This window comes from Camponotus vicinus, unplaced genomic scaffold (assembly GCF_025532165.1).
Source record: "Camponotus vicinus isolate PSW18456_S1 unplaced genomic scaffold, iyCamVici1.0 SCAF_1, whole genome shotgun sequence".
Lineage (NCBI taxonomy): Eukaryota > Metazoa > Arthropoda > Insecta > Hymenoptera > Formicidae > Camponotus > Camponotus vicinus.
The window spans coordinates 6,308,154-6,334,088 of record NW_028141945.1 but is presented as its reverse complement, the minus strand read 5'-3'; the positions used below and the strand labels follow the sequence as shown (position 1 = coordinate 6,334,088).

At 38.0% G+C, this 25,935-nt stretch overlaps 1 protein-coding gene across 7 annotated transcripts in view; it reads left to right on the top strand.

Annotated features, from left to right (window-relative positions):
• Chi (LIM domain-binding protein 2 Chi) overlaps window positions 1-25,935 on the top strand; it is a 151,653-nt gene that overhangs the window by 118,997 nt on the left and 6,721 nt on the right. For 5 of the 7 annotated variants that reach the window (XM_083096709.1, XM_083096700.1, XM_083096685.1 and 2 more), the window contains one exon: window positions 9,299-9,398. In XM_083096709.1, the coding sequence (XP_082952835.1) occupies window positions 9,299-9,398 (100 nt within the window). The remainder of the gene's footprint in view (window positions 1-9,298; window positions 9,399-25,935) is intronic. The other 2 variants (XM_083096691.1, XM_083096678.1) reach the window with 1 other exon arrangement.

The following is a 25,935-nucleotide window of genomic DNA, read 5'->3' as shown; positions in this document are numbered from 1 at the left end:
TGAATGTTGATAATTATCACGACATAGTTGAATATTTTTATTAATATTTTTTTAATCAATTATTCGTAAAATATTTTTTACACAATGGATTGTATAATAAATATTCTACTTTGCGTCTATCTGATTTATATTTCATTAAATGAGAAAAATAGCAGTCACTATAAATCTTGACGTATCGTGAAAATTATTCCCCGTTTGCGGAAAAGAGAGTTTCCGGTTCTTTTAGACGATGTGTGCGCTTACGCGTATGTATATTTGTGTGTGACATTAAAGATTTATTTATAACATCCCATATTAAAAAAATATCTATAGCATTGCCAACAATCATCATATATCGTATTTTAATAATTTTTGTCTTTATATCTCGATCATTTTACCCGTTACATCCGAATATTAAATGCAACAAATAAATGTGCATAGTTTATCGCGTGAATGTTGCATAATATAATATTACAATAATATTATGTGCATAATATTACAATAATATTATCGCATATGAAGCAAAATTGTTATAAAATCATGCTAAAGATGATTCCCTTTTAGAGAACTAAAGACGAGAGACGGATAGAGGCGTAAAATTTTTCGTGTAATTTTTCGTATATTTAAAAAAATAGGATATTTTCTCTTTCACCTCTCTAAGCGTTTGTAGCCTGTAAAATGTCGTTCGCCGAATTCAGAGTAGAATTTCTTCCCGCTTGATAGCGCAACTCCGTAATCCGCTGCTGCCCGCGCGCGATTTCATCACGGAGAGGCTCACGCCGTTCACTTTTCCAGCAATGGCCAGCCCGAGTGCTCGAGTGCCCGAGTTTGAAACGAGCCTCGATTATTGCTCTTTTATGGCTGCGGCGGAGCAGCGGTGCGGCATGATTCTCTCCCGCCGACCGATCGCTTTTCGTCCGTTCCCACGATACGTCTGTCATGCGGGGAACCCAAGTTGCACCGCCTATACGCAGTCAAATTGCGGAGGTCGATTTAGTTATCGAGAACATGCCAAGAAACATGTCGACAAAATATGCCCGGGAGAAATCGCCATCCGCGTAGGAGAAGGAGAGGGAGGAAGAAGAGCGAGAACGAACGGGTCTCTCGGTCCAGGTGAATTATCCGGCGGCGGGTCTGAGGGTGGAAAAAAGAACGAATATCGCCGATAAAACGCCGTCACAGGCAGCGATAAATTGCTGGCGCGGCGGCGCGATTACTGCTGCGCCAGCGACGGAAAGTCCTCGCGAAAGTGTAAGGTGGTGGTTCCACCAGCCGTCGCCGCCGCTGCTGCTGCTGCTGCTGCTACTGCGATTGCTGCTGTGGCGTCGGCGGCGGCGCCGGCGGAGCTGAGTCGGCTGTTATTCCGAATCTGGCCCGGCGAGCGAATTTCTGCGTGTAATTAAGAGGAGAGAGAGAGTCCACGCGCGCTGCCGTTATCCAGCGATTTTATCACGCTTGCTCGCGGCGATGTTTTCAAAATATCTAGTATCATTCTGATTGTATTCGTTTTAAAAAAAAAATAACGACGATGATGATTCTTGTTATTTAATTTTATATAAAATTTTCGTCATAAAAATAATGCGACTTCATCAGATGTTTAATTTGATGGACATTGTATGGTGGAAAATTTTCTCCTCGCGATACGTCAAGAGTTCAATACTTTACTTTTTTATATCCAGCATATGACGATAGCATGTTTGTATATGCGATACAAATGTTTCAACGATTCTCTCTCGAATAAGCGTGGCATCAGTGACGCGATTTCAGATTTGGCAGAACTGTCCCTTCGATCAATACGAAAGGTTCGTTAATAGCGAATGCTGCGTCGCACCATCCTTCGACAGTTAGGCCACCACCATATTGCATCGTGCGTGTGAGCGGGCTAAAGCCCGTGATAATGTCCTCGTACGAGCTTACTCGTATCTTTCGCCATTATTATCCTTATGACATGCAGATTGCGCATTACACGCGGTGCATCACTTTGAGACACATAATGCGCCGTGTGCCCAACGCGGCACTGTTTACGAAAGTCTCTCTCCCCGGCTCTACTTAACGTTTCATTTACAACAATTAGTTTTGCCATCCCCTTTTCTAAAGAGATAAAAGGGAAAGAAACTATTTAAAAAATTGTACAACGTATGCGGATCGTATCATACGTTTTCTCCTCGCTATGTTATAGACGAATTAAAAACCATTATTTTTTATAAAGAAAAAGATATTTTTCATATTTTAGATTATATAATAAATTTAAAAAAATGTCAGCAGGTTATGCGTTAGAGGTGTAAATAAGCAAGTAAACTTTGGTTAATTACTTTCCCAGTCGTCGATTAGTTTGAAGCTGAATTCTACTTCAACCAACTAATCCTACTTTACTTGTTTAAAGTTCAATAATCGTCGAAGTGAGATACTACGGGGGCGATTTGCACGCGTGGAATATTATCGCGAGACGATTATTAATGGCGAACAATTCGCCGGGTCCGCGCGCATAATCAATGGGACCGATGTCGTCGCTGTCGTTAGTAACTTGCTGCCGAACTCGCGAATAACACGCGGAAAACAGCCGCGTGCGGAGGATAATGCCCTAGAGTCCACACACGGAGTTGAAAATATCCGTCCACACACGTGCGTTTACGCGCTTCGCGCGTTTCATTCTTCTTCCTCTCTTCCTTGTCGGTCCCTCCCTCTCTTTCTCTCCTCCTTTCTTCCTCTAGCATAGATTAACTCTGTGTGCACCAGTACACGCGCAGCGAACAGCGCGACGCTCTCGACACACTCACCCGTCTACGCGCGAACTTCCATACATGTGTGTACTCGCGCGCGCTATATATAGACTTCGGGGGAGGGGTTTGGGGACTAGCATGACTCCCTGGCATTGATCGTACTGCCACCCCATGAGCAACCCCTAATAACACCCTCCTGCTGCTTCCCCTCTTTCCGCGTGCCCCCGCGAGTTTCCCTTCTCTCTCTCTCTCTTCTCTTTCTCTTTCTCGCTCTCTCCCTCGGCGCCGCCGCCGCCCCCTCGCTCCAAACTGCGCCCTTTGCTAACCCAATCTGAGACCCCTGCAGGCGACGGCTCTCAACCGGCGGTTCCGCGCACGCAGCGTCGCGATGCGACGCGACGCGAACCGAGCCACGCGGGCCAGCTGGCCGGTCAGCTGATTCCCAGCGGCGCGGTGCGGTGCGTCGGGACGCCCATTAGCCACGCGAACTAAACTAAAGCCATTAACTCCCGTGGCTTAATAACGGGCGAAGCCACCCACGGCGACCTGTTTGCAAATCCCGCGGACCCCTACGGGTTGCGACGAGATATCGGCCGTGCTGATGCCGCTTCCGGCACGAGCACGTGGCGCGTACAACGTCGACTGGAGTAATCGGACAGGCTGATCGTTCACCTTAACCCTTTCGAGGATGCGGTGGGGTCGGTGCAATCGGTAACCGTGCGTCGTGCATCGGCGAAAATAGGAAATGCAGAGGAATATGATCGTATTTGGAAAATGTAATCTCTCGAATCTTGATGAGTCTAGAGATTAAAAGCTATCTCGATTTTATATGTTATAATTTATTATATCGTTACATTCGGAGAAGTAAATGGAAATTCGAAACGTCCAAATTTTCAGAAAAGATGTGTATATAATAGGTCGGATACCATAGCCGAGCATCGATGGGAACGAATTGTCGCGCAAGATAACCGCATGGCGATCGATACATGCCGCCAATGTTATTTTAGTAACTAACGATGAATTATGTCCGTCTATGCGGGCACAATCGAGAAGAGTATATATTATCTCTACGAAGACGTGAAGTTAATGTAAAATCTATAATAGTAGTAACACGTATACTTAAGTTTCATAGTTGCCAAGTTGCGCTTTATAAAAGTTGCCTTTTCTGATAAATTTATTAGATTCTTATAAAAAAAAACTCATCACTTTTATCATGAGAAAAGAAAAATGATTTGCAGATTCTTACGTCGAGTTGTACGTTACTACGACCAATGAACGACGACGACTCTCGAAATCGATCAGTTTTCCTATCTTATCTTTGCCGTTCATGGCAGCGTAGCAGTATTGGATCAGTGAATAAATTGAAGTGAATAAAACACACACATTTTTATTAAATTTTTATTAAATTATAATAATTTTCTTCAATAATTTATCGCCAATAAAATTTATTTATATTTTATATAAAGAATGCGCACAAGGAGCAAATATATTCGTGAAAACGTAAGTAAGAAAATTCTAGTTCGCGAATTTATTGCCAATAAAATTTATTCATATTTTATATAAAGAATGCGCACAAAGAGTAAATATATTCGTGAAAACGTAAATAAGAAAATTCTAGTTCGCGAAAGAAGGAAATGATGAGTTGGGGATTAATGAATCTCTCGAAACGTAGACTCGAAGGCGCAGCCTTGAAAGATTCCGAGCTGCATGCCGACTTGAAGGCGCGCGTGCGAGGCGCTAGTTTTTCATTCAGCGGATTAGTTCCGTATCGGCGAAATGATCTGTCACGATCCTTTCCGGATTCGGTGAAGAACAGGGATGTAGGAAAAAGGCGAGTAAAAATCGTAGCGGGCTCGCGCCGGCGACCTGCCTGTCGTGCGACGAATTAATTAGTTCGATCGGTGCTGCACGTCTTGAATGAAAAGCCAGGCGTTACATGCACGCACGGTACGGGGGTTATTGCACGACGCTCTACGGCCTCTACGTGCCTCGCGTGAAATTACGTTATCGGACTAAATATTAGCGCGATTCAATTCCGTCTTACACGCTCGATTCCTCAAGTGTGCCGCGCGCGAGTGTTTCCGACACGTCCGGAAACAATCGCGTCCCTTTACGTCTCTTTGGATCAATTCTCGGATGACTGTTATTCGTCTCGAGAAATTGCAAGTAGTCGAATCCAATAAATTGTTAGCGACTAGACGTTTAAAATTTTTTAAGAGAATGGAGATTTTTAAATAAATCTTTTATGAATTTTATGAACAATTAATTTTTAAAAGAGTAGAAATAATTTATTAAACATGTGAGATTAAAGTTGAAAAATCTCGAGTTTTATTCAACGACTTTTTTTCAATATAATTTCCATCATTACAATGCATCGAGCATTTATTCTCGATCGAGGTATGAGGCGAAAGGCTTGTTCACGCGTCTCATCACTCCCTAGTAAACCGTATACAACACTGGGTTACCCTTGCAACCCTTAAGTCCTCGAACCCACCCCTGGTAAATTTGCTTGACGCACGTATATATGCGCGCGTTTACACGTGTGCGACAGTGACGTGTCGCCAAAGTCCCATGGCGTCGATTCTCTGGAGACGAGAAAGTCCGAGTTTTCTTTCCCGACGCGATCGATCTTGGAACAGCGTATTTTCTCGCGTATGAAAAAGGAGAATCACGCTGAATCTTTTCTTCAGTCTCGATCCGATCTCTCTATTATTCATAATTATTTATTTCATTAGTTGACATTTATTAAAGTTTTATCGACAAATATACTCTTTAATTTACTCTTAATCGCGCTTAAATTTTAATTTTAATTTTAAATGTAAGTGGTTGTTGACATCTATATATTTATCTATCATGTAGATTGCAAGATTAGACAAAGTTATCTATTTACAGTTTTTAATATTTTCTCATGACATGGATTTTGAAAAATCTTGAAGCGATTTATCTTATCGATGGCGCTGAATAAAAAGCCTTATCATTGTGGTAAGGATTATTTTTCTGAAATTATAATTTCTATCAAAACTCGTGTATAGAATTATTTTATTTGCATTCCAATTCTAATTAACTTGACGCGGTTGATTGCAAGAAAAAATTGTTGTTTCTTCGTTTAATTATTACATCAAATATTTACCATCTGTTATTTCCTCATGTAATTACTGTACCGGATATGTACTATCAATCATAATTGGCGTCACAAATCCAATGGAAAATTACAGATAAAATGTTTTTGCGACATTCCAGGATTTAAATAAAGCGTTAATTTACATTTTTGCAACGTCAATTACGGAACAAGTCCGTTCCCCGATCTCCAAGACTTGCGTACACTAATAGTCGGCGTAATTATTATTCTCGCATCATCGCAACGCTTATGTCTACTTTGTTTATCTATCTTTCCTCCTCTCTTATAGCCTCGTACAACTATATATGCGTTATAATTAGCATAGCGATTTTACAAGGCCGGTTAATACATGGAAAAAAAGACTGCGACACGTGTATCACCAAGGTCGATAGCTCTAGAATTCGGAAGAAAGGGATCTCTCGATCGTCCTATCTCTTACAATCTTTAAAGTAATTTTCAAAATAACTACAATTTTCTCTTCGATATTTATCTTCTTGCTTCTCTTCAACGCATAGATTGAGATTATGCGATTTTATAAGGCTGGTTAATACATGGAAAAAAAAACGGCGACACGTGTATCACCAAGGTTGATAGCTCGAGAATTCGGAAGAAAGGGGTCTCTCGATCGTCCTATTTCTTACAATCTTTAAAGTAATTTTCAAAATAACTACAATTTTCTCTTCGATATTTATCTTTTTGCTTCTCTTCAACGCGTAGATTGGGATTATGCGATTTATTCGTACATTACGCAAAACACCGCGAAAGAACGTAACGTGCTAAATATAGTATCGATCGAACGATGCTGAAGTTCGTTATCGGAAATTCGGCGCGCTGAACTCCTCTGTTACCGGAATATTCTGCGTACTCTTGTTATTAATCACCGGGCCGCGCTGTTTCTTAATGATCGTTCGTCCGGCCTCGGGACGCGAGTACGCGCGCAATGTACAATCCGGACTATTTTGAGCACTAAATATTATCAATGCGACGTTAATTACCTGCCGGTTAACCAACTGTTATTTCACGATCGATCGGGAGCCAAAAACCTGATCCTCGATGATTTGAAAGCGTTAAAACGCTCTCAATAAAACACATCGTCTTTCTCATATGAAAAATTGTAGGTAGAAATAAAAAGAAAGATTTACAGCGCGCGTGTTTTTTTAAAAAAATTATTTCCAACATTTTTAAACGTTTAGGAATATAGGAAGTTTTTATTTCAACGTTCGACCCGCGCCGCGCGATGAATTGTTTCTCTAAGTGAATAATTCACGGACGACGTCGTGCACTCAAATGAAATGGAAGAAAAATATCATGGTATTGCAGTGCACGGAAATTAATTCGCATTTATGTTTGCCATTACAAAATTATTGTAATCAGCTCATCGTTGTACTATGATTCGTGAAAATTGAATATGTCCCTCGCGTGTAATATATTTGATAATCGCTATCGAATTATTAGTCCGGATGATCGTCGACAATCGGACTGACAACATAAATATGACGACCTTTGCGTTATTGATCCCGATATATGATGTTATTTCATCAAATAACTAAACGGCGGCTAAACATTTCGATATACGAATACTATTAAAGCTCGATTTTAAAGGTTTTTATATACACATTTGCAATTAATTTCAGCCGCAAAACTTCTACATCAAAACTTTATCAAACAACAAGGATACGTTCGAAAAGTATTTCTTTTTCTTTACCAAATTTCAAGTAGAAAAGCGATTATTTCGGGAATATTTATGACTTATTACAATTTACAAAAGATTTCAACACATTTGTATTATTTTATAACAATTTACATTAAATTAAAGATCTGAAAACAAATATATATAAATACATAATATTTCATATACATATATCAAGAGAGTGTTTAAATAAGACGTAGCTCCATAAAATTGCTTTGGAAATAAATTTAAGATATATAAAAATAATAATTTCTCTCTCTCTCTTCATTTTATTTTAACATTTTACAGAAATTGTTGTGCGTATGTGTGTGTTTCGATAATTCTCATCATAAATATTATTATGAGAGCTGGAACAATCCATTCTACTGTTTACTTTTTTTATTACTGTGTACTTTTGTTATGAACAATACATACGCACGCACGCATACATTTTACTATTTGTTTATAAACACCTTTCTTACGTTTGAATTCTTCTCCTCAGTCTATCGTCTCGATCGTAACAATGTGCGTCGAAAGCTTCTAATCGCGTACAATATTTTATATATTATATATAATCTTTATTTTATAAAATAATAACGTATTGCATTTTATAGTAAATCTATTCACTTTACATTTTGAAAAAGCAAGATGCATTCATTATCTATCTCGGAGCTATCAAAGTTGAAATGACATTGTCAAACTATACACGTGAAGAAACACGCAGTTTATATGATTTTATTAATTGTGATGTCGATTTGATACAAAGATAATTACGATAATTTACTTCTTTAGATATTTTCAGTTATATAATTTTCCTTAAGATATTGAAACATGTCGCGGATTAATTAATGCAGTGCAAGAAAAAACTATAAAATGCAGTGCAATGAAAAAGAGAAGAGGAAAGAATTATACTTGTCTCGGGACGTATTCTTGGCCAGTGTTTCGCATTTGCGGCATAAGAAAAAAAAGGTTAATGACATTTTAATTATGCATTTCGCGGCACGATAACAACGATTGCCGTGACTTATCGCCTCCCTTTTGTTTTAGAATTGATAGCATTTGTTACATTCTTCTGCAGAGAAAAGTGCTGAATCTTTTTGAAAGATGTACAAGTATATTACGTCACACACAAGAAGTAATTTTCGCTTACAGTAGCGAAATCTGAGCTTACTGAAATTATATCTTCAATTGAAGATTGAAATTTACAACATTGAGAAAGCTCCAGAGAGTATCTCAATGTTATATTATAGATATATTTACGTAGACATTACGTATTAAGTAAGAAACTTTTACAAGTGTACAGCGTTGAAATCATATTTATTAAAATTACATAAATGAAAAATTAACTATAACAGTGATCTCGACTATTTTTTTTATTTTAGGACTTGAATAAATTCACTTTGAGCGAACATAATTTCAATTAATTCTTCAAAGCTCTTTTTCGACGAAATGCATTAGAGATTGAGTGTTGCATCGAGCCCTTCAACACTGTGGCATTTATAAATTTTCGCTTCTCCAACGCCATGCGTTGAAAAAAAATCGAAAACTGATGCGGATGTGCTAAAAGTCCTAGACTACATTTCGCGAATCTGTGCCATGTCCGAGGGCATTTTGCGCTCGTGCTCGAGAGAGCCAAGCAGCCAATCGGTAGTACCCCTCCTCTAGGGATGCCTTACGAAAATTCGACGAGGGGGCTCGACGCAACGCGACCATCGCTGGTGTATTGTATGCATGAAACATTCGCACACACATGCGAGAGTAACACGCTGTACACAGCACACCTAACATTGACCGATCGGTCTGATCTGACAGATCGTTGCCTGTCCCCAGGAGGCATACTCCAGCCTATGGCTACAGCCAGCCGGACTACAGGCTCCACGAGCTGAACAAGAGGTTATCGCAGCGCACCGAGGTGAGTACGCTTTCAAATTTATTTCTCTTTTCTTTTACATACGCCTTGTTTTCGCACGATTGGCGAATCTTACTTATCCTTTGTCGGCTCTTTGCGCGATGTAATCAAAGTTCTGGTCTTCATTTGCGCAACGAATTCATTGCTCGATATGTGTTTCGTCTTATCATTTTAGAATGAATCAGTTTTGATATAGTAGAATAAAATTTATACACTCTATCTCGAAAGAATTGAACCAGTTAAAGAGAATCGGGGTTGCTAAAGTTTATATAAAATTTGTATATTGTTCTAAGTTATATAAATTGCGTGAAATTTTTTTCATCACTCGCCAAAATATTACTGATTCTTAATAAACTACAATTACACAATGGTTTCATTCAATTCCTCGATTATATGGACAAAGGAAATATCTTTTTTTCAGTGAAATCAAAAAATAAATATCTCTTTGAAACAATAAAAAATATTTGCGGTAACCAAAATGGTCAATGCGATGGAATTTACGGTATGCTTAATCGAATACTATTTATCGCAATTCGAGATATCGTTATTTTGATAAAGGTTATATTGCTTACCGTTTTGTTTAATCGCGAGCGTTAAATCGTTTTGCAATTTTTATTTCGTTTCTGTCGGTTGCGTTACACGTACAAAAAAGTTTATACATTAAACAAGCTTAGATCATAAAATTATTATCACCTTTTTGTATTTTTCTATTGTATTTATACGAATAACGTATATATACAGATTCTGTCACGTTTTACTCGTACTAGCATCTCTTAATTGTCAATTTCAAGATTGTGTATCAAACTTTCAACTTAACTTTTTCTGCAAAAAATATTATATATTAAATCTAGATGATTGAAAAAAAAATATTTTTTTATAATATTAAATGTACAAATATATTCCAAGTAACATATTCCAATTTTATAAATCAATAGTCTTAACATACTTTAATTGATCATTTTGAAGTTGGCTCACCGTTAAATATTATAATTAAAATATAATTTTGCATATGTATATAAAATTTTACGTATATTTATAAGAATATTTTACATAAATTTATAAGAATATTTTTTAAGAGTTAGCAACTTTCTTTCTCAGAATATTTTATGACTTTATTAACTAAAGGTAATATAGTATGTGGAAAAGTGAAATCGAAACAGTATAAGATGCATTATTTTGATTAGATTTATAATTTTTTTTACCGCCAGTAGAACATGCGAGTGATAAGCTATGTACGCGAAATGCTTCCGTTTGATATGTTTGGTATGAGATGGAAATCTTTTCCTTTAAAATCATATACTCTTGGCTTTGCTATATGTTATAAAATTATCTGCATTCCATATACCGCTGGCAGATAAATTAGCCTCTTCTGAGCGATTCACGATAATAATGATAAGATATGATCCAGGGAAACCATTACGGGGAAACGTTCGCACACATGTCGTTCAGATTGTCGATGGTTAATCGAAGCTCTACAGAAAATTTTGCATTTGTATGTATTACCGCGATTATATGTTATACCTGATTTTTTATTTTTACTTGTATATTCGAAAATTAATTAAAGATAAATTATATTTAATTAATATATTTATAGGATGATTTTTTTCATAAGCTTTATAGAGAAATATAATTGAAAAGCAATGTATATGACATATAACACATCTTTAATTAGATTCAATTTTTAAAAGTTATAGCACGAGTAATATTAAGAATAGAGAAGATAAAACATAGTTAAAAAAAAATTATATATACTCGCAATATTTTACAATAGTTTTGGCAATTGTTGGATTAGAGAATAATTTGTTACATTTTTGAATTAATAATAAAACAAAGGATATGACTGAATCCTATGGCAATAGTTCTAAATACAAGTCGTTAAACTCGAATAATTATTTGCATATGTGTCACTATTTGCACGTACGTATTCATAAGATAGTCGGTGTCGAAAAGATTATTTTGCAAACGATGCGCAATTTATGATAGGCAATAGTGGCTATATTTTTTCCTCGAGGTTGATATTTCGAGTAGTGGTCAATATGTCATCAGGATTGAGTAACGCGTGAAAAAAGAATGAATGTGCTCGAGGTTAATGCGTTCTAATGAGCCTCCGCTCCTAGTACAGCTAGCGTTCATTAATCTTCGAATGGACAACCGGTCTTCTTCCTTGGGAGGTCTCGATAAGCGATCCGAATAAATTCTTCGGTTTCTGTCGCGCGTTAGTACGGCATAAAAGGAGCATGAGACGAAGAAGCAGTGGCTGTTAACGCTTCTAGCGAAAAGTATACGTGCCAACACGGAAAATCTTTTTACGCGTGCTTATCATTTATGCGAACAAGTTTTCGAACAGATTCTCGCGACGAATACTTCTGCGATGTTATTTTTTCAAATTATAATTTCAAATTCTACAGGTAGTATTGCAACAGATAATTAACGTAGGTATTCTTATCTCGAATTAGCATCTTTTGACATTTCCTAGTGCCATTAATTTATTAGTTTCGCAAAATCATAAATTGTATGTTCTATGGAAAAACTGTACAGTCTTTTTCATGCATTTTTCACACGTTTAAAAAATATATATACGTACATTCTTTCTCTCTAGACGCTGAAAGCAAAAAAATGTTTCGATATCTTTGAAATATTATTTCACGATAAAAAAAATGTTTTTTCTAAATGCATTTGTATACCACAATAATTATCTCGATAAGCGCAAAGCTATTTGGGAAATTTTGTTTTTCTCTTTTAGTGGTCATTCTCGTGCATAGAGGATTGGGCGTGTGCAAATTATATTTCGCTGATACAAGCATGTATGAGAAAGAGCGAGAGAGTGCACGTGTCAATATATGTATACGCATATATATACGAACCGCATCGATCGTTGCGAGAGAAAGAAAAGGTCAGAATCGAACCGGCGTATTGCAATTGCTTTTACTTATGCATACTCGGATTGTACATTATGCGTGCATCCGTAAATGACCCAAATTCACGCTGACATAAATAAATTGCCGTGGTGTTAGTCTTTTTTCTTCTTTTTTATAGAAAAGAAAACATACTACTTTAGTCTTACTTGAATAATTCGATCGCAAGATTATGCAATCGACGGTTAAAATCCGGCGGCGATTCGACGCGTTCAACGAGCAGAACGAAATTATGCGCCTCGGTAGATTTAGTAAAATAAACGAAACATAAATGAAATAAACTTTCCGCTATAAAAAGATTTTATTCGCTATCGCGATATTAGCGCATGCGCGAAAATGGCGATTCTCGGCGAAATTATGGTGTGTCATATAGCGATTAAAATGAAATGGGCCCAAAGAGATTTAACACGCCCACTTATAGACGCGCGTTTATGCCGTTTTTTTAATGTCGCGGCGCGGTTACGATAAGCCGACTGGACACTCGCGTGGCTTCAGTTTTATTTTATGAATCGCGCCGGCGGTGGCTCCGAATGGCAAGTGTAAAAACGCTTTTTCATCGCGGCGATGTAACTGAAGCGCTATTACGCTGCGACAAAAATTGCAAGTTCTATGCAATCTCTTTACTCAAACTTGCAACGATATCGTTTTTGTAGTAAACGCGTTGTTTAATTGTAAACCGGAGGCTGCGATCGAACGCGAGCTGTCCTGGTCCTGAAAGAATTGCGGGAAAATACAAGCGAGGCAGAGCGTTAAAGCCCGGAAACTACAGCATATTTTGCCGAAAAAATATTTCAAAGAAACTTGTTGATGCGTTAAAAAATATTTTGCGGTTAAATTTAATTTATAAAAAAATAAAAAAATAACTCGATTTTCAGCAAATAACGCATATAAAGCCGAGAGGACAAATAAATATATATGAAATTTCTGTGGGTCGAAAATATCGCGCCTTCTTACATTCGATCCAGCACGCGATCTCGACAAACAGTCTCGTAAACTGCACCTTGTAATGACCGTGCACGCGGATCATGCGTAGTTTAACCCTGCGCATATCACGGTGACAGGTGCGTGTATACAAGGCGTGCTTTTAAACGCGGTCGCGTAAAGTCGTCCGGGCTAACGAGGCGTGGAACCTCGCAAGGCAGCGATCCAAATTTCAATGTTACAATTCCTTCGAACCGTGGCGGTAGCCCGCTTTGGTACCATTTATCTCCTCTTTCTCGTTCTATCTCGATCTCTTGAAAGCGAACTGCATGTATAAGATTTTCCAATAACATTTATTTTTTTTTAAATTTCACTGGAAAATTTTCTTCCGAAAAATTGGTATTTTTCTCTTATGTATAACTTAAATTTATAAATAATTTACACCTACTTGTGTGCATTAAAGAAAATATTCTTTGTATTACTCTTTGTATGCAATTGAATTACACATGTATAAAGTTTGATATTCTTAATTCGCTGTTCGATTACCACTCACTTTTGTCATTTTATTTTCTTGCGTTATACATGCAGTTATCTATTTGTCCTCTTTTCGTTTTGTAAATTTTTCTTTGTATTTACTATCTGTCGTGTATGTTCTCATATATCATGTATAGTGTTCAGAGAGGGCTTTACTATGCTTTCTCTCTAGAACACGAAATAAATTCTACTCTAGTTTGCTCCCTGCTCTCCATTCCGCTTCGTTCTCTCCCCGCTCTTGGCGTTTTTCGTCCACTCTCTACTCCCCCGCGCACGTGGACACGCGCATATACGCACACACGCGCGTACGCACGCACACGCTCGCTCGCGTAGCCGTTCGCAAAGTTTAGCAAACGACATGGCGTGTCCCACGGTCATAAATCATCTTTCCTCGCGCTATCGTCGCATCTCGTGCGTTGTCAGCATGCGTTTGCAAGGTTCACCGCCGTTTCTTCCGCTACTTCCGTCAGGTCCGTACTAACGCCGCTGTAGAAAAACATCTTGTTATATGTAAAGGAATATTCCAAGTCGAACCGCCATTAACCACTTTTGGATTTTTAATTGTAAATAATTAATAACAGTTTGTGCGATTAAAATTTAATTTGCAATCGAAAAATGCGGAATCAAATAATGAAAAATATTCAGCGTGATTGTTAACACATGAAATATATATCCACAAGTATAGCAAACAGTACAGTGATGCTTATTAATTATCAGAATTGAGACAATGATTAAATATGTGCAATGTAACCATTATTCCATTGAACATAAGTATATGTAAAAATAATTGATAGAGAATGGGAAGAAGTAGAAAGTAGGGAGAAAAGAAAGAACATTAAAGATTGTTTAAAAAAAAGTATTGTGCTTTTAACGGAAATTCTCTTTATTAAATAGAAGCGGAAAATGTGGAACCATGAACGACAGAGGAACAATAGGTGAATGGCATTTTTATAACGAAAAAATAGAGAATTCGTAAAAGTAAGAGGAATATGCGAATTGTTTTCTATCAATAAATGAGAAAATTTACATGCTGGAAAGCAAAATGCAACATGTAACTTGTACATATAATAAATAAGTTACTTCGTCTAGCTCATATTAGTCTTAAATCTTACCGCTATTCGATGCTTATCCATATATAATTAGTACATACGCGAAATATAGGCGTGGATAAAATTTTATGCATTTTAATTTAAGCAGTGATCGGTGGTGCATAAAATGTCATCGAGTCAAGGGATCATTGACAGTTCGCCTTGAATCGCTTACGAAACGAATCGATGTTGATTTAATGCTTGACTCTAACCCGGCCGCATTGACCTCAGTGTTAAACCGTATGCGTAGTATATTAATAATGATGATATATTGTAAATGTATTATATATATATAATACAATAATAATAATATATTGTAAATGCGCCACAAAGTATTCTAATAATATAATATTAATAATAAAGATAAAATTATATTATTATAATCATACTGTCGCGTAGCAATATAGATTATTTTTAGATATTACTTGCGATAGTCGGATCGACAGAAAATATTAATTTTGACGCGTAAGAGAATTACTAGCGATTGTCGAAATACTATTCGTGGCAGATCTTTACGCTGCGGTCGCCAGAAAGAGCGAAAGAGAGAGAGATAGTCGGATAGTTGCTAAGTGTACCGTTACTTCAAAGTTTGGCGTAGTTCCACCTATCTACAGCGGGGGTTACCTAGACGAAGACGAAGAGAAGCGAAAGAGAAAAGCAAAGAGAAAGAGAGAGAGCCAGAGGTAGAAAGGAAAAGGAGGGAGCGATTTAGCTGAGTGCGAGAAAGCTGTCGAGAATAAAACGAGAAAAAAGACCGAGCTAGCATGTATAGGAAGAAGTAACAGCTAGTCAGAAACAGAGAGAACGATCGTTTTTACGATTCGGTGTCGCGAATTACGAGCCTAGGAATTCATATTTCTCTGTTCGTTTGCACGAAAGAAAGCGTCTCCGTTGATGTAGCAATCTGGCGGGTATAAAGTGGAATCGATACTCGAATATTTGGATCGAATCGTAGCAATAGTCAAAATTGAAGTAAACCTAGCTTAATGCGATTGCCTGCTTCTTTCCAGATACATAATTCTTCTAATAGTCCTACATATGATGTGGCAGTGAAAGAAAAAAAATCAAAATCATCGTTGATTTTAGCTAAAGCTAACGTTAAGCCACGGTACTTAACTGGACTTTAAACTTGCGAGTGTCTTGATGTTCTAATTTCAAAGTATTGGTGAATCTCAAGTCGATTTTACTTTACGGAAATTTCATTTGAAACTCACTTGCCAAGAAAGTTAAATACATACTGAGAAGTTGTGAAATACATTGCGCGTGCAAAGAAGATCGCAACTTAAAATTTTCGTCAAAGAGAGAAGATATTTTTACAATATTTTTCAAGATAAATTTCAACAATTATTGTGACATTTGAACACGTACAGTATATTGAATGTACATGTTATAGACGATCGCGCTAACAATCTTAATTAAAAAAACTCGAAAACGGGCTGCACTTAAAGAAGGCCGCAAAGTGAAGAAAAAGAACGCCAATAAACGACACACAATACAGCAATAAAATGCAATAGAAATATTCATATTCGAGAAAATATCGAGGAACCCGCAATCTATGGAAGGAAAGCGAACATATACGAGATCGATGAAATTTGAATCGAAGTGGATGAGTCCACCCTTCCGGGCAAATGCGATAGTACGTAAGAGGAAGATTCTGGCTCCTCTATCCTTCCTCCCTTCGTTTCTGTTCGTCAGTATCGGTTAGAGCTAAATCGATTTCCAAACGCGCCGTTTCGAATCGACAGGATCTAAGCTTGAAAGAAGCTTATAGTACAATCGGATAGAATGTGGCACATTACTCTATGAAGGGCGGCGAGTGGTTGATAGTTCGGGTTGGAATTAACGGATGCGTAAAACGCAGGATAGTCAAGACAAGTCGTGTGGGCGGTGAAAGTATTAGTTAGGAATAAAGTTTCAACCGCGTTGCGTGTGCAATGAAAAAAATCTCACGTCACACAAACTCGCGTGGTCGAAGAAATTAAATCAAAATTTTGTACTCGCAAAGTCGCATCGCGAGCAATTTTCACGCGTTTCTCACTCGCTGGATGATATTAAGATCGGAATGGAGTTCTCTGGATTGGTCGCGGCGAATCAAGTTTCGAAGTATGACTCGGAAGCAGGAATATCTAATAATAAAATCACGGAAGGAAGAAACGGCTGGAACGAAGCCTCAAAGCGATATAATGACTTACTACTAGAGAAGCTTCGTATGCACAGCACGCCATGGAACTCGGGTTCAATAGGAAACACTATCTCTGCGATAAAGCCGGTCTCGAGATGTATATTACATCGATTTTATCTTAGGAAAAAGAGATTTAATAGACAGGGATGAGAACCGAATGCGCATAATGTCTTGATAGAGAATGCGTCGCTCGGGAAATTGGGACCAAGTAATTTCAATATCCGAGCGTACAAAAGCTCACATATAACGTCGATACATATGCTATAAATTTCATATTTTGAATATGCATTAAAGCAATTATTATATATTCACATATGAGTCTAATATTATTGATGTAATATATAAGAATTCATTATTTCACGAAAAACTAGAAGCAGATAAATATGTGCAAGTACCTTGTGATAAAAAATTTCCCAATTATCTATAATAATATCTTGTTGAAAAATAATACCTGCAGTTAGCACATAGAATAGGATGTAAGCTGTATTAAAATTGCATTAAAATGTGGATTTATTAGCATTCGCTTATAATTTAAATTAGCACGGAGAGAAAGAAGGGTCGAACCAGGAGCCACGACAAAAGTGAAGACTTGCGCATAAATCGCTCAAATTAATTTAGACGAGCCGCAACAGATGTGCTGTCAGACGCGAGCCGCTGCTGAATCTTTAAATGAATTGATCCGCGGACGGCAATCATACTTTCCAATCTTTCGCGAGAGAATTTTTTTCCCTCCTTATGTTTGTCGCTCGCTGATCCTGTCCTAACCTTTGGAGAAGGCCGCATTTTCTTCTTCGGAGCTAGTATTACGGAGAATATGTAACAACGAAGCCGATGGAGCTCCTTAATGGACGGGAGGGCAGAAATCGAAGGGAACTTCCGACGATGGTCAGGCCTGAAAAGAAAGAAGGCTTGGAGCGCGTGCTCTCCGCTCGCGTTCTGGAACCGAAACGAACCGAACGGAACTTCACGTGCTTTCTCTTCGATACTTTCTCGGGATCGCCGCCAGCCTTCTTCTCTTTTCTTCGCGGCACGACGTGCCGCCTTTCCCGATGAACCATACACGCGAGCTATCCTCGTGTATCTCTCAGCTAATAACGACTACGTTTTTTTTTCGATTTCATTTTTTGAAATATTTTCAAACGAATTTGTACCGTAAATAACAGATAAAATGTTCATATTTTTCTACGATTATGTAGGAGAAATTTTCGGCTTAACTTTGAAATCAATAATCTTTTGAATCTCGTTTTAAATATCAATTAGCGGCAGCTTTAATTCGCCATAGTAAATCAGGTCACGAAGCGATAAAATGATAGACGTTTACTCGGTTTACTTCATGGTCGCGATCTTGGCGTTGCGTTACGTTAGTAAGTAGTTTGCGTAAAGCCGAGGCGATAAATGTAAATAAAAGTAAATGGCGGGTAGTACGAAGGAAAAAAGGAGGACAGAGGATAATAAAGAAAAGACGGGAACGTATTATCTCGTCGCAGGAATGATACGAGCGAGTGTAATGGCGGGTAAAAATGAAAAAGGCGAGAGAAAGGAAGGGACTGCGTGTAGAGAAGACACGTTACAAAAACCTGAGATGATGACTATAGTTGCGAGACAAAAGGCGAGACCTGCCGTTTACAAAGTGAACGTTTAAACAAGTTTCAATCTCTCGAAGATAGGCATATCTTCGAAGATAGGACATGAATGCAGACATATCAAATGATAATTAACGATATCGGAAAAAGAAAAAAAAAATTTGTTAACCGGTTCGTTGCAGATATGAAAACGAGTTTCTTAGGAGCCGATGATGCATTTTCTCCACGTAACCTTCTGTATACTATTTATGAAGCCGATTATGTTCGATCCAGTCGTGTATTTTTTTATATCGCTTTGAATTAATGAAGCGATCTGAAATATTTATACATGTTTCCGATCACCATAAATTTTGCCGCCGGAACTAATCTTGTTACTTTTAATATATCTGTTATGACATATCGACATCTCAGAGCGATAACAATCTGCAAAGTTCTGTGACTTTCCTCAAATGTCTTATATCTGAGTATATATATATAACACATCTTTCTGCTTCCAGGGCAAAGAACCTTATTCTTAAGGTCGTAAATTACAAAGCTTCGCGCTCGTATTCCATATGATTTATATTTTTAAACTAAAATGAGATCAGTCCGCGACTAATCTAAAATGTCTCGAGTCTGTGTGTTTTCGCACGATTCTATTAAAAATAAGTTAGGAGATAAATTTTTCGACTGACGCAAAAGATCAGTACGCATATCGAGATTATAAAGATATTTGTGCGATTATACCTTTCTTATCATCCGATGAGAATATTAACGCAGTGCAGAGTGTTTTTGTGCGAACGGAGGGGATTCGAAGATTCTCTTTATTACATAAAAAATTAATAAAACATGACATCTATATAAATGAAAGAGAAAGTTTATATTATAATAATGATCGAAGATAAAAACACTTCATATATTTTACATAGAACATGCAAGCTTGAAATAAGAAACTCATCATCGATGTGGATAAACGTATATTCATGAGAAATATAATATAAGCTATTCCAAATAGATTTGCAAATATTTCAAGAAAACGCAAGAAAATAAAAGCGGAATGCGTAATATTCTTCTTTATTATTTTCTAAGAAGCACGATACGCATGGCTTTTGAAACGCATTGTCCATTGTGCGTCTCTACCTCTCGTAATAATTTTTCGCAACGATATTTTCACGCATAGTTTAATCACAGACTTTTTTCGCGACGCATCAGGGTGAATTAAAATTAGAGGGGGAAAGAGGGAAAGAGCGGAAATTTTTTCTCGCGTGATCGCGGACATTCCGTTTCGGCATTCGTTACTCAGCGAAAGAAAGTGCATTAATTTCCATCATTGGACTTTGACGTACGCGAGAGAGATCCACTCCCGACTATGACGTGGAGCATTTTGACTGTGACTGATGGCGCCTCATTTACCCTTCGTGTGTTTCCTACACGCCTGCTATGCGATTCTACATGCGCACGCGTTTCTTTTGTGCCAACTCGTCTTTTTTTGCTCCGTTTCTTTATTCGCAACTCTTGCATCTTGTTATGCAGGCGCGATAATTTCACAATTACGATAAGACAGCGATAAAATACGTAACGTGAATAGCATCGCGACTTGTTAATTTATAGAGGAAAAGATTTATAGAAAGAAATTTGAATAAATTTCTTTGTTTTATATACGTGTGTGATTTCACCTATTCTGTATTCACATTTAGAGTTCGCTTCAAATGTATATATATATAGTGCATAATATATCTTGATTTGTATGAAACTTTTAAAGCAATCATGCTTGTTAATATCACGTGAAAATAATTACATTTGAACAAGTAACTTTTAATGAGGGAGCGGAGAGAGATTAATTTGGATTTTCATGTATTTACGATTGAAAATGAAAACTCGTATGATCAGAATATGCATTTGTACGGAAGATGGATGATGCGAGCGATGTTGTTGTAAACAGCATGTAGAAAATATTTTAGATTTATCGAAGAACCTCTTATCGACAGATTTTTTGATAAACTCGGATTTATATCAAAAACATCGCGCGATGAAATTGATTGTCTCTCGCAATGTTTTTTCAATATTAATATTTAATTTACAGATTACTTTTTCGACGAACAAAAATCTCAAATGAAATATTCGTGAAAGTAAGTTCGACCTGAAATTACCCGAGTACAGACTTCTGTAGTTCATTTCTCTCCTCGCAGCTTCGAGTCTGAATTGGGGCAAACGTTCCTGAAAATTTTTCCGCGAGAGAAATTTTCTCTTAAGTTAAGAAAATTCGCCAAATAATCTGGATTCTAAAATATTCTTCGGTACAGCTGGAACATTCCGTATAAGCGTATAAACTAATAAGCGCTATTAATATTTTAATGCATCGCATATTATACAACGCGACGAGATGTTCCGTAGAAATGGCGAATTTCTGCGAAAAATTGGTTTTTTCCGCGAGGAAACTCGAGATCCCGAGGGAGCGACGGGTGTCGGCGCGGTGACGTCGTTGCGCGAGATGACGTTATCGAATGCAAAAGCCTCCGTTACACGGTTATCGAACACTTTTCGCATTTTCCATCGCATTCGCGCATCCGTCACATCGCGCACGCTCTCGCTTCGTACGCCACTGTATCCTCGCGTGGGATAAAAATAGAAGCAAATATTTTCGCGGTTGTTCTTCCGCTGGCGAGTTCGCACGCTTACGTCCATCCAAGGGATGTAGACGTGCGAACGTGTTCGATACCTTTTCGATCTAGCGAGAATCGCGGACCGAAAAGCGAGTCGGACAGAGAACGGCGGTCTCGCGCGAATACGTGTTTACGCGAAACTTTGGCGCGAGATGAAACGTGCGAGCTACCGCGCGAGAGGATCAAGTTCGGCCAAGGTTGAGAACCGTCATGGGAGCCTGGGTAATAAAATGAGGGCCCCTGCTCTCCCCTGGGGGTGGGGCCCCCTCGATAACCCATATTGTACCCCCCATCCCCTCGTTCTCTCCCTCCCCCCCTCACGCTCGTCCCTCGCGCCGCCGCCCCTGGCCGTATATACTCCGATCGGCCGGAAGAGTTTTGTCCGGGCTCGTCGCGCCAGAGAGAAATCCTACCAAATATATCTGCGGGCGAACCGCGTGTTCGAAATTTCTCAAAAATGATGGTCGTGTGGCGGGGAATTTTTCCGAATTTTCGATATAGGGCGCAGCCACTTAGCCCACGGATTTCCCTACGAAAAGGATTTTCGCGAGAAAATCGAGAGGTGGAGCGCGCCGACAATACTTTTGCGGCGGCGTATATACACGATCATATACCACCCCTAGTCTCCCCACACCCCCCTAACAACAGTGGGGTGGTACAGTCCCGACGAAGAACCGACAGCAACCCCGGCGTATAGTCCGCGCTGCCAGTCGGGACGCGCGAAAAATCACAAAAGTGAAGAATGGACGGATAGGATGAAAAAGGGACGGATTTCATCGGTCGAGTTCGCGAGGAATGGATTGAAAAAATTAGGATTTCGAGCTGATATAATTCCGCCGTGTTCGAATATAGCCGACACGTGAGAATATTCTCAGCGTTCATCCGCGGAGACTATGGAAACGGCGATGGTAAACGGCAATATACAAAAATTCATTCGCGAAACCATTCTTTGCGCTAAATTACAATAAATCGAGTATGCGATAGTTTTATAAATCGGCGAATCAGTTGTGTGTTGTACAATTTTTTCCTTTTTTTTTTATAAATCTGTAGAGTAATTAATTTTTCTACAACACGCTTTACGTCTGATTAATATAAAACACATTTTTTTCAGATGTATAAGATTCACAAACTCGGTCTAAATTATAACTATTAGTTTCATTTCTCGGAGAAAAATTATAGCGAGGACTAACATCTTTTTGCGAGAGACAGATCGAGATTCTTCTCTCCGCGTATTTAGCGCTAAATGCAATCTGATTTCGAACTTTATCGATCTGACTAGAGTACGGGAGAGTTTTAATATCAATATAAGACGAGGGAATCTAAATAAAATAGTCATAAGCGTAACCGTACTTAGCGTCACACGAGAGTGTACAGCCGAGAATTCGGGGACAAGGGCGAGAATTTTGGGAGTCACCCGGGGACAGAGGGGGGCAAAGAACGCATCGGTCGCGGGCAGTCTCGAGAACGGTCGACGCGGCCGAATCGATGAAAAGAAATTTATTCGTCGCGAGCGCCGGCGGCGGGTTTAAAATACGGCGTCGACGTCGAGACGCCGCCGCCACCGCCACCACCGTCGCTGCCGCCGTCGTCGTCGTCGTCGTCGTCGTTGCGTCCTCGCGTCCTCGCGTCCTCGCGTCCTCGCGTCCTCGGAGTAACGCAATGCCGTGCTACCTGGTAACACGGTGGAATTACATCGGATTCTTTCTCGTCGCGCGTCCGGTATGTCGGAATCGGACTGGAATTCGGGACGACTCGATGCCGGACATTTTTTCGGCGACCGAGCCGGGTCGAAACGCGGCGTCGCGCCGCCACCGGGTTATTACGACGCGTCCGGGGCGATTCAACTCGACCGTGGACTTTCGCCTCTTTTTTGTCGACTCCGCGCCCTTTTCGGCCCTGGACAAATTACATTTAACTCTACCGCTAATACGGACGCCAAAAAATGCGCGTGAAAATCACGCCGCGATTTGCGCCCGCGCTCTTCTCTTCTTACTCGTCCTTACTCGCCTTCTGGGATGTGTGTCGATCTCTTTGAACACGATATTATAGACGCCGTGGTGCGCTACAATATCAGAGTTTATTTTAATGAAAATACAAAGGCGTTGTGTATAATTATATTCTCGTCCTCTTTCTCTCTCAAATCCCCAATCTTTGCAAATAAATTAGAGGAGAGGTTGCGCGCATTAAACGCAAAGTACGGCGTCAAATTTTATGCAATTTGTTAATAATGTTCTTAATATTAATAACGTGCATTGTAGTATTTTTTGTCGAGCGTTTTTGTCAGGGTAGAGTTCGAGTTCTATACTTTTCGTACTTTCCGATGCATCGCAATTTTCGCTGTTATTAACTTGGGCGAATTGAAAGTACACGTATATATATGAATGTCGTTTTTTGTTATTTCCTTGTCATTCGCGTGATACATACATAGTTTATGGCGGAGAGAATCAATTTTTATTTTGTGGGAATAATATTGAATTTCGACAGTCTGCAGCGAGGATGATGCGAGTGCGAATTTCTTGCGCACTGTCGGAGGGACGGTTTTGTTCAAGGCGAGAGAATTATCGGATCGAATATATAGAATGGAATAGAATGGCCAAAATACAGATCGAACACGGTATTATTTCCTAGATACATTATTCACTTATAGATTCTATTTGTTAACTAGTATCTGAGGAACGCGTAAGTTAGAAAAACGTCATTAAAATACAAATTGGAATGAAATTAAAGCAATTTAGCATGCAAAACTATTATTTATTCATTTATTTTGCAGTTTTTTAAGTAAATAAATAGAAAACATAAATAACTATAAGATGTTGTCAAAATTTATTATATTTTTATTCTTAAAACATGTATGTTAGATTATATGCAGGCTATGTATTAAAGTAAATAAAATATCTTTAATATTAGCGTGAATTAAAAACATCTAGTCGTCACATCATATTATTGAAACGATGGTGATTGTATCCGATTTGTACCCGTCAGTCAATATGTTAATATTATTTTTTTAAAACAAGAGATTTTACGAAATATCATATATGACATTCTTTATACGTATTCGCAGAGTATATTAACAAGTTTAATAAATAACATATAAAAGAATCAATAAAAATTGTTAAAATATAAAAATTATTAATTAATTACTATAAAATATTAAATATTAGAATTTTTTTGCATATTTGTAGAAATATGCCAGAAATCTTGACTAAATATGAATTATATCTTTATTTTTTTATAGTACATTTTACTCTATTGGGTTTTGATCATCAATCTGCGAATATTTGATAATATAATGTTTTTGAAAAAAACATATTGATACTACTTAAAAAAATTAAAAATGATATTGGAATAATTAACGATCAATTAATTATTTCATTAAAATATGGTAGATATTAAGTTTTTACAATATTCGACAGTTTTTAAAATTGTGAATCTAATTGAAGGGTGTTGATTATGTGACTTTTGTGACTATTTTTCACTCGAGACAAGCTTGAAATTAACTCGAGGGAAATTCGAGAGTAATCATTGTACACGTTATTGAAAATGTATATATTGTTATATTTATTATAAGCAATATGAATGTTGAAAAAATATGTAATATAAATAATAAAGTTTTTACGTTAAAATACATTTAAGATATAAATTTATGCGATATAATTCGAAAATTAATTGTAACACTTTATCTAAACATATATTACATGTCGGAACAGATTATACATATTAAACATGTATCGAAATACGTGACATTTACATTAGACGTATGACAAAACACATATTACATATTGCGTAAATGCTGATTTCTCATCGTCTCATTCGAATGATTTTCCGAACTTGTAGCAATCTAGCTACAGCTCTTGGAGAGAAATATTTTTCTCTCTCAGCCTCACATTATTGAATATCACCTATTTGTCGAGCAACGTCTTCTTGCTCGTTCAGTTACACTTATCGTGTCACTGTTTCGCCTTCTACTCTAACTCGAGATTCCTCCATCCAGGCCGAGGCGCGCTTGCCAGAAATATCAATTTGCGCGGGAGTGGTAACAGTTTGCTTGATTTGGCATGGTGCAGCTTACGTCCGAAATAAATCTTCGCGAGTGCAGTGTCGATGCCCGCACCGGAAACCGATTGTCTATGCGGATTTGACACGAGTAGTATACTCGTCCCGGTTTCGCGAACGATATCTCATTCTCGCACAAGCCGATTCGCATCTTATTTATTTATTTCTGGTCGATCAGAAACACGTGTTTCAATACGCGAGGAAAAGCATTATTCATTCCTATTTAATTCTTCGCTTTAAAAGCACCGATGTCACATATAGAGCGTTCCTACCATTATGTTAAAGTTGAGTTTACTTTCCGATGCACAAAATTAAAAGGTGCCTATTGACAAGCGCAATAGTGGAAACGCATAATAAATTACAGTGACAAACATGATAATTGTTGTTCTGACAATGAGCGTTTTGTCACGAAAGTAAATGAACACAAGAGTTCAGAAAACAATCCATCCGAGTGTATTAATATTTCGAAATACATTTTGCATACTATCGAATGTTGCGTTTATTTGAAAACTTTTCTGTCGCTCGTAACGTACATTGTTTCTTTAATCTTTTAAGAAAAATATAAGATAAATATAATTTTATATTAAAATAATTATATTATAAACTACAATCTAACATTGTA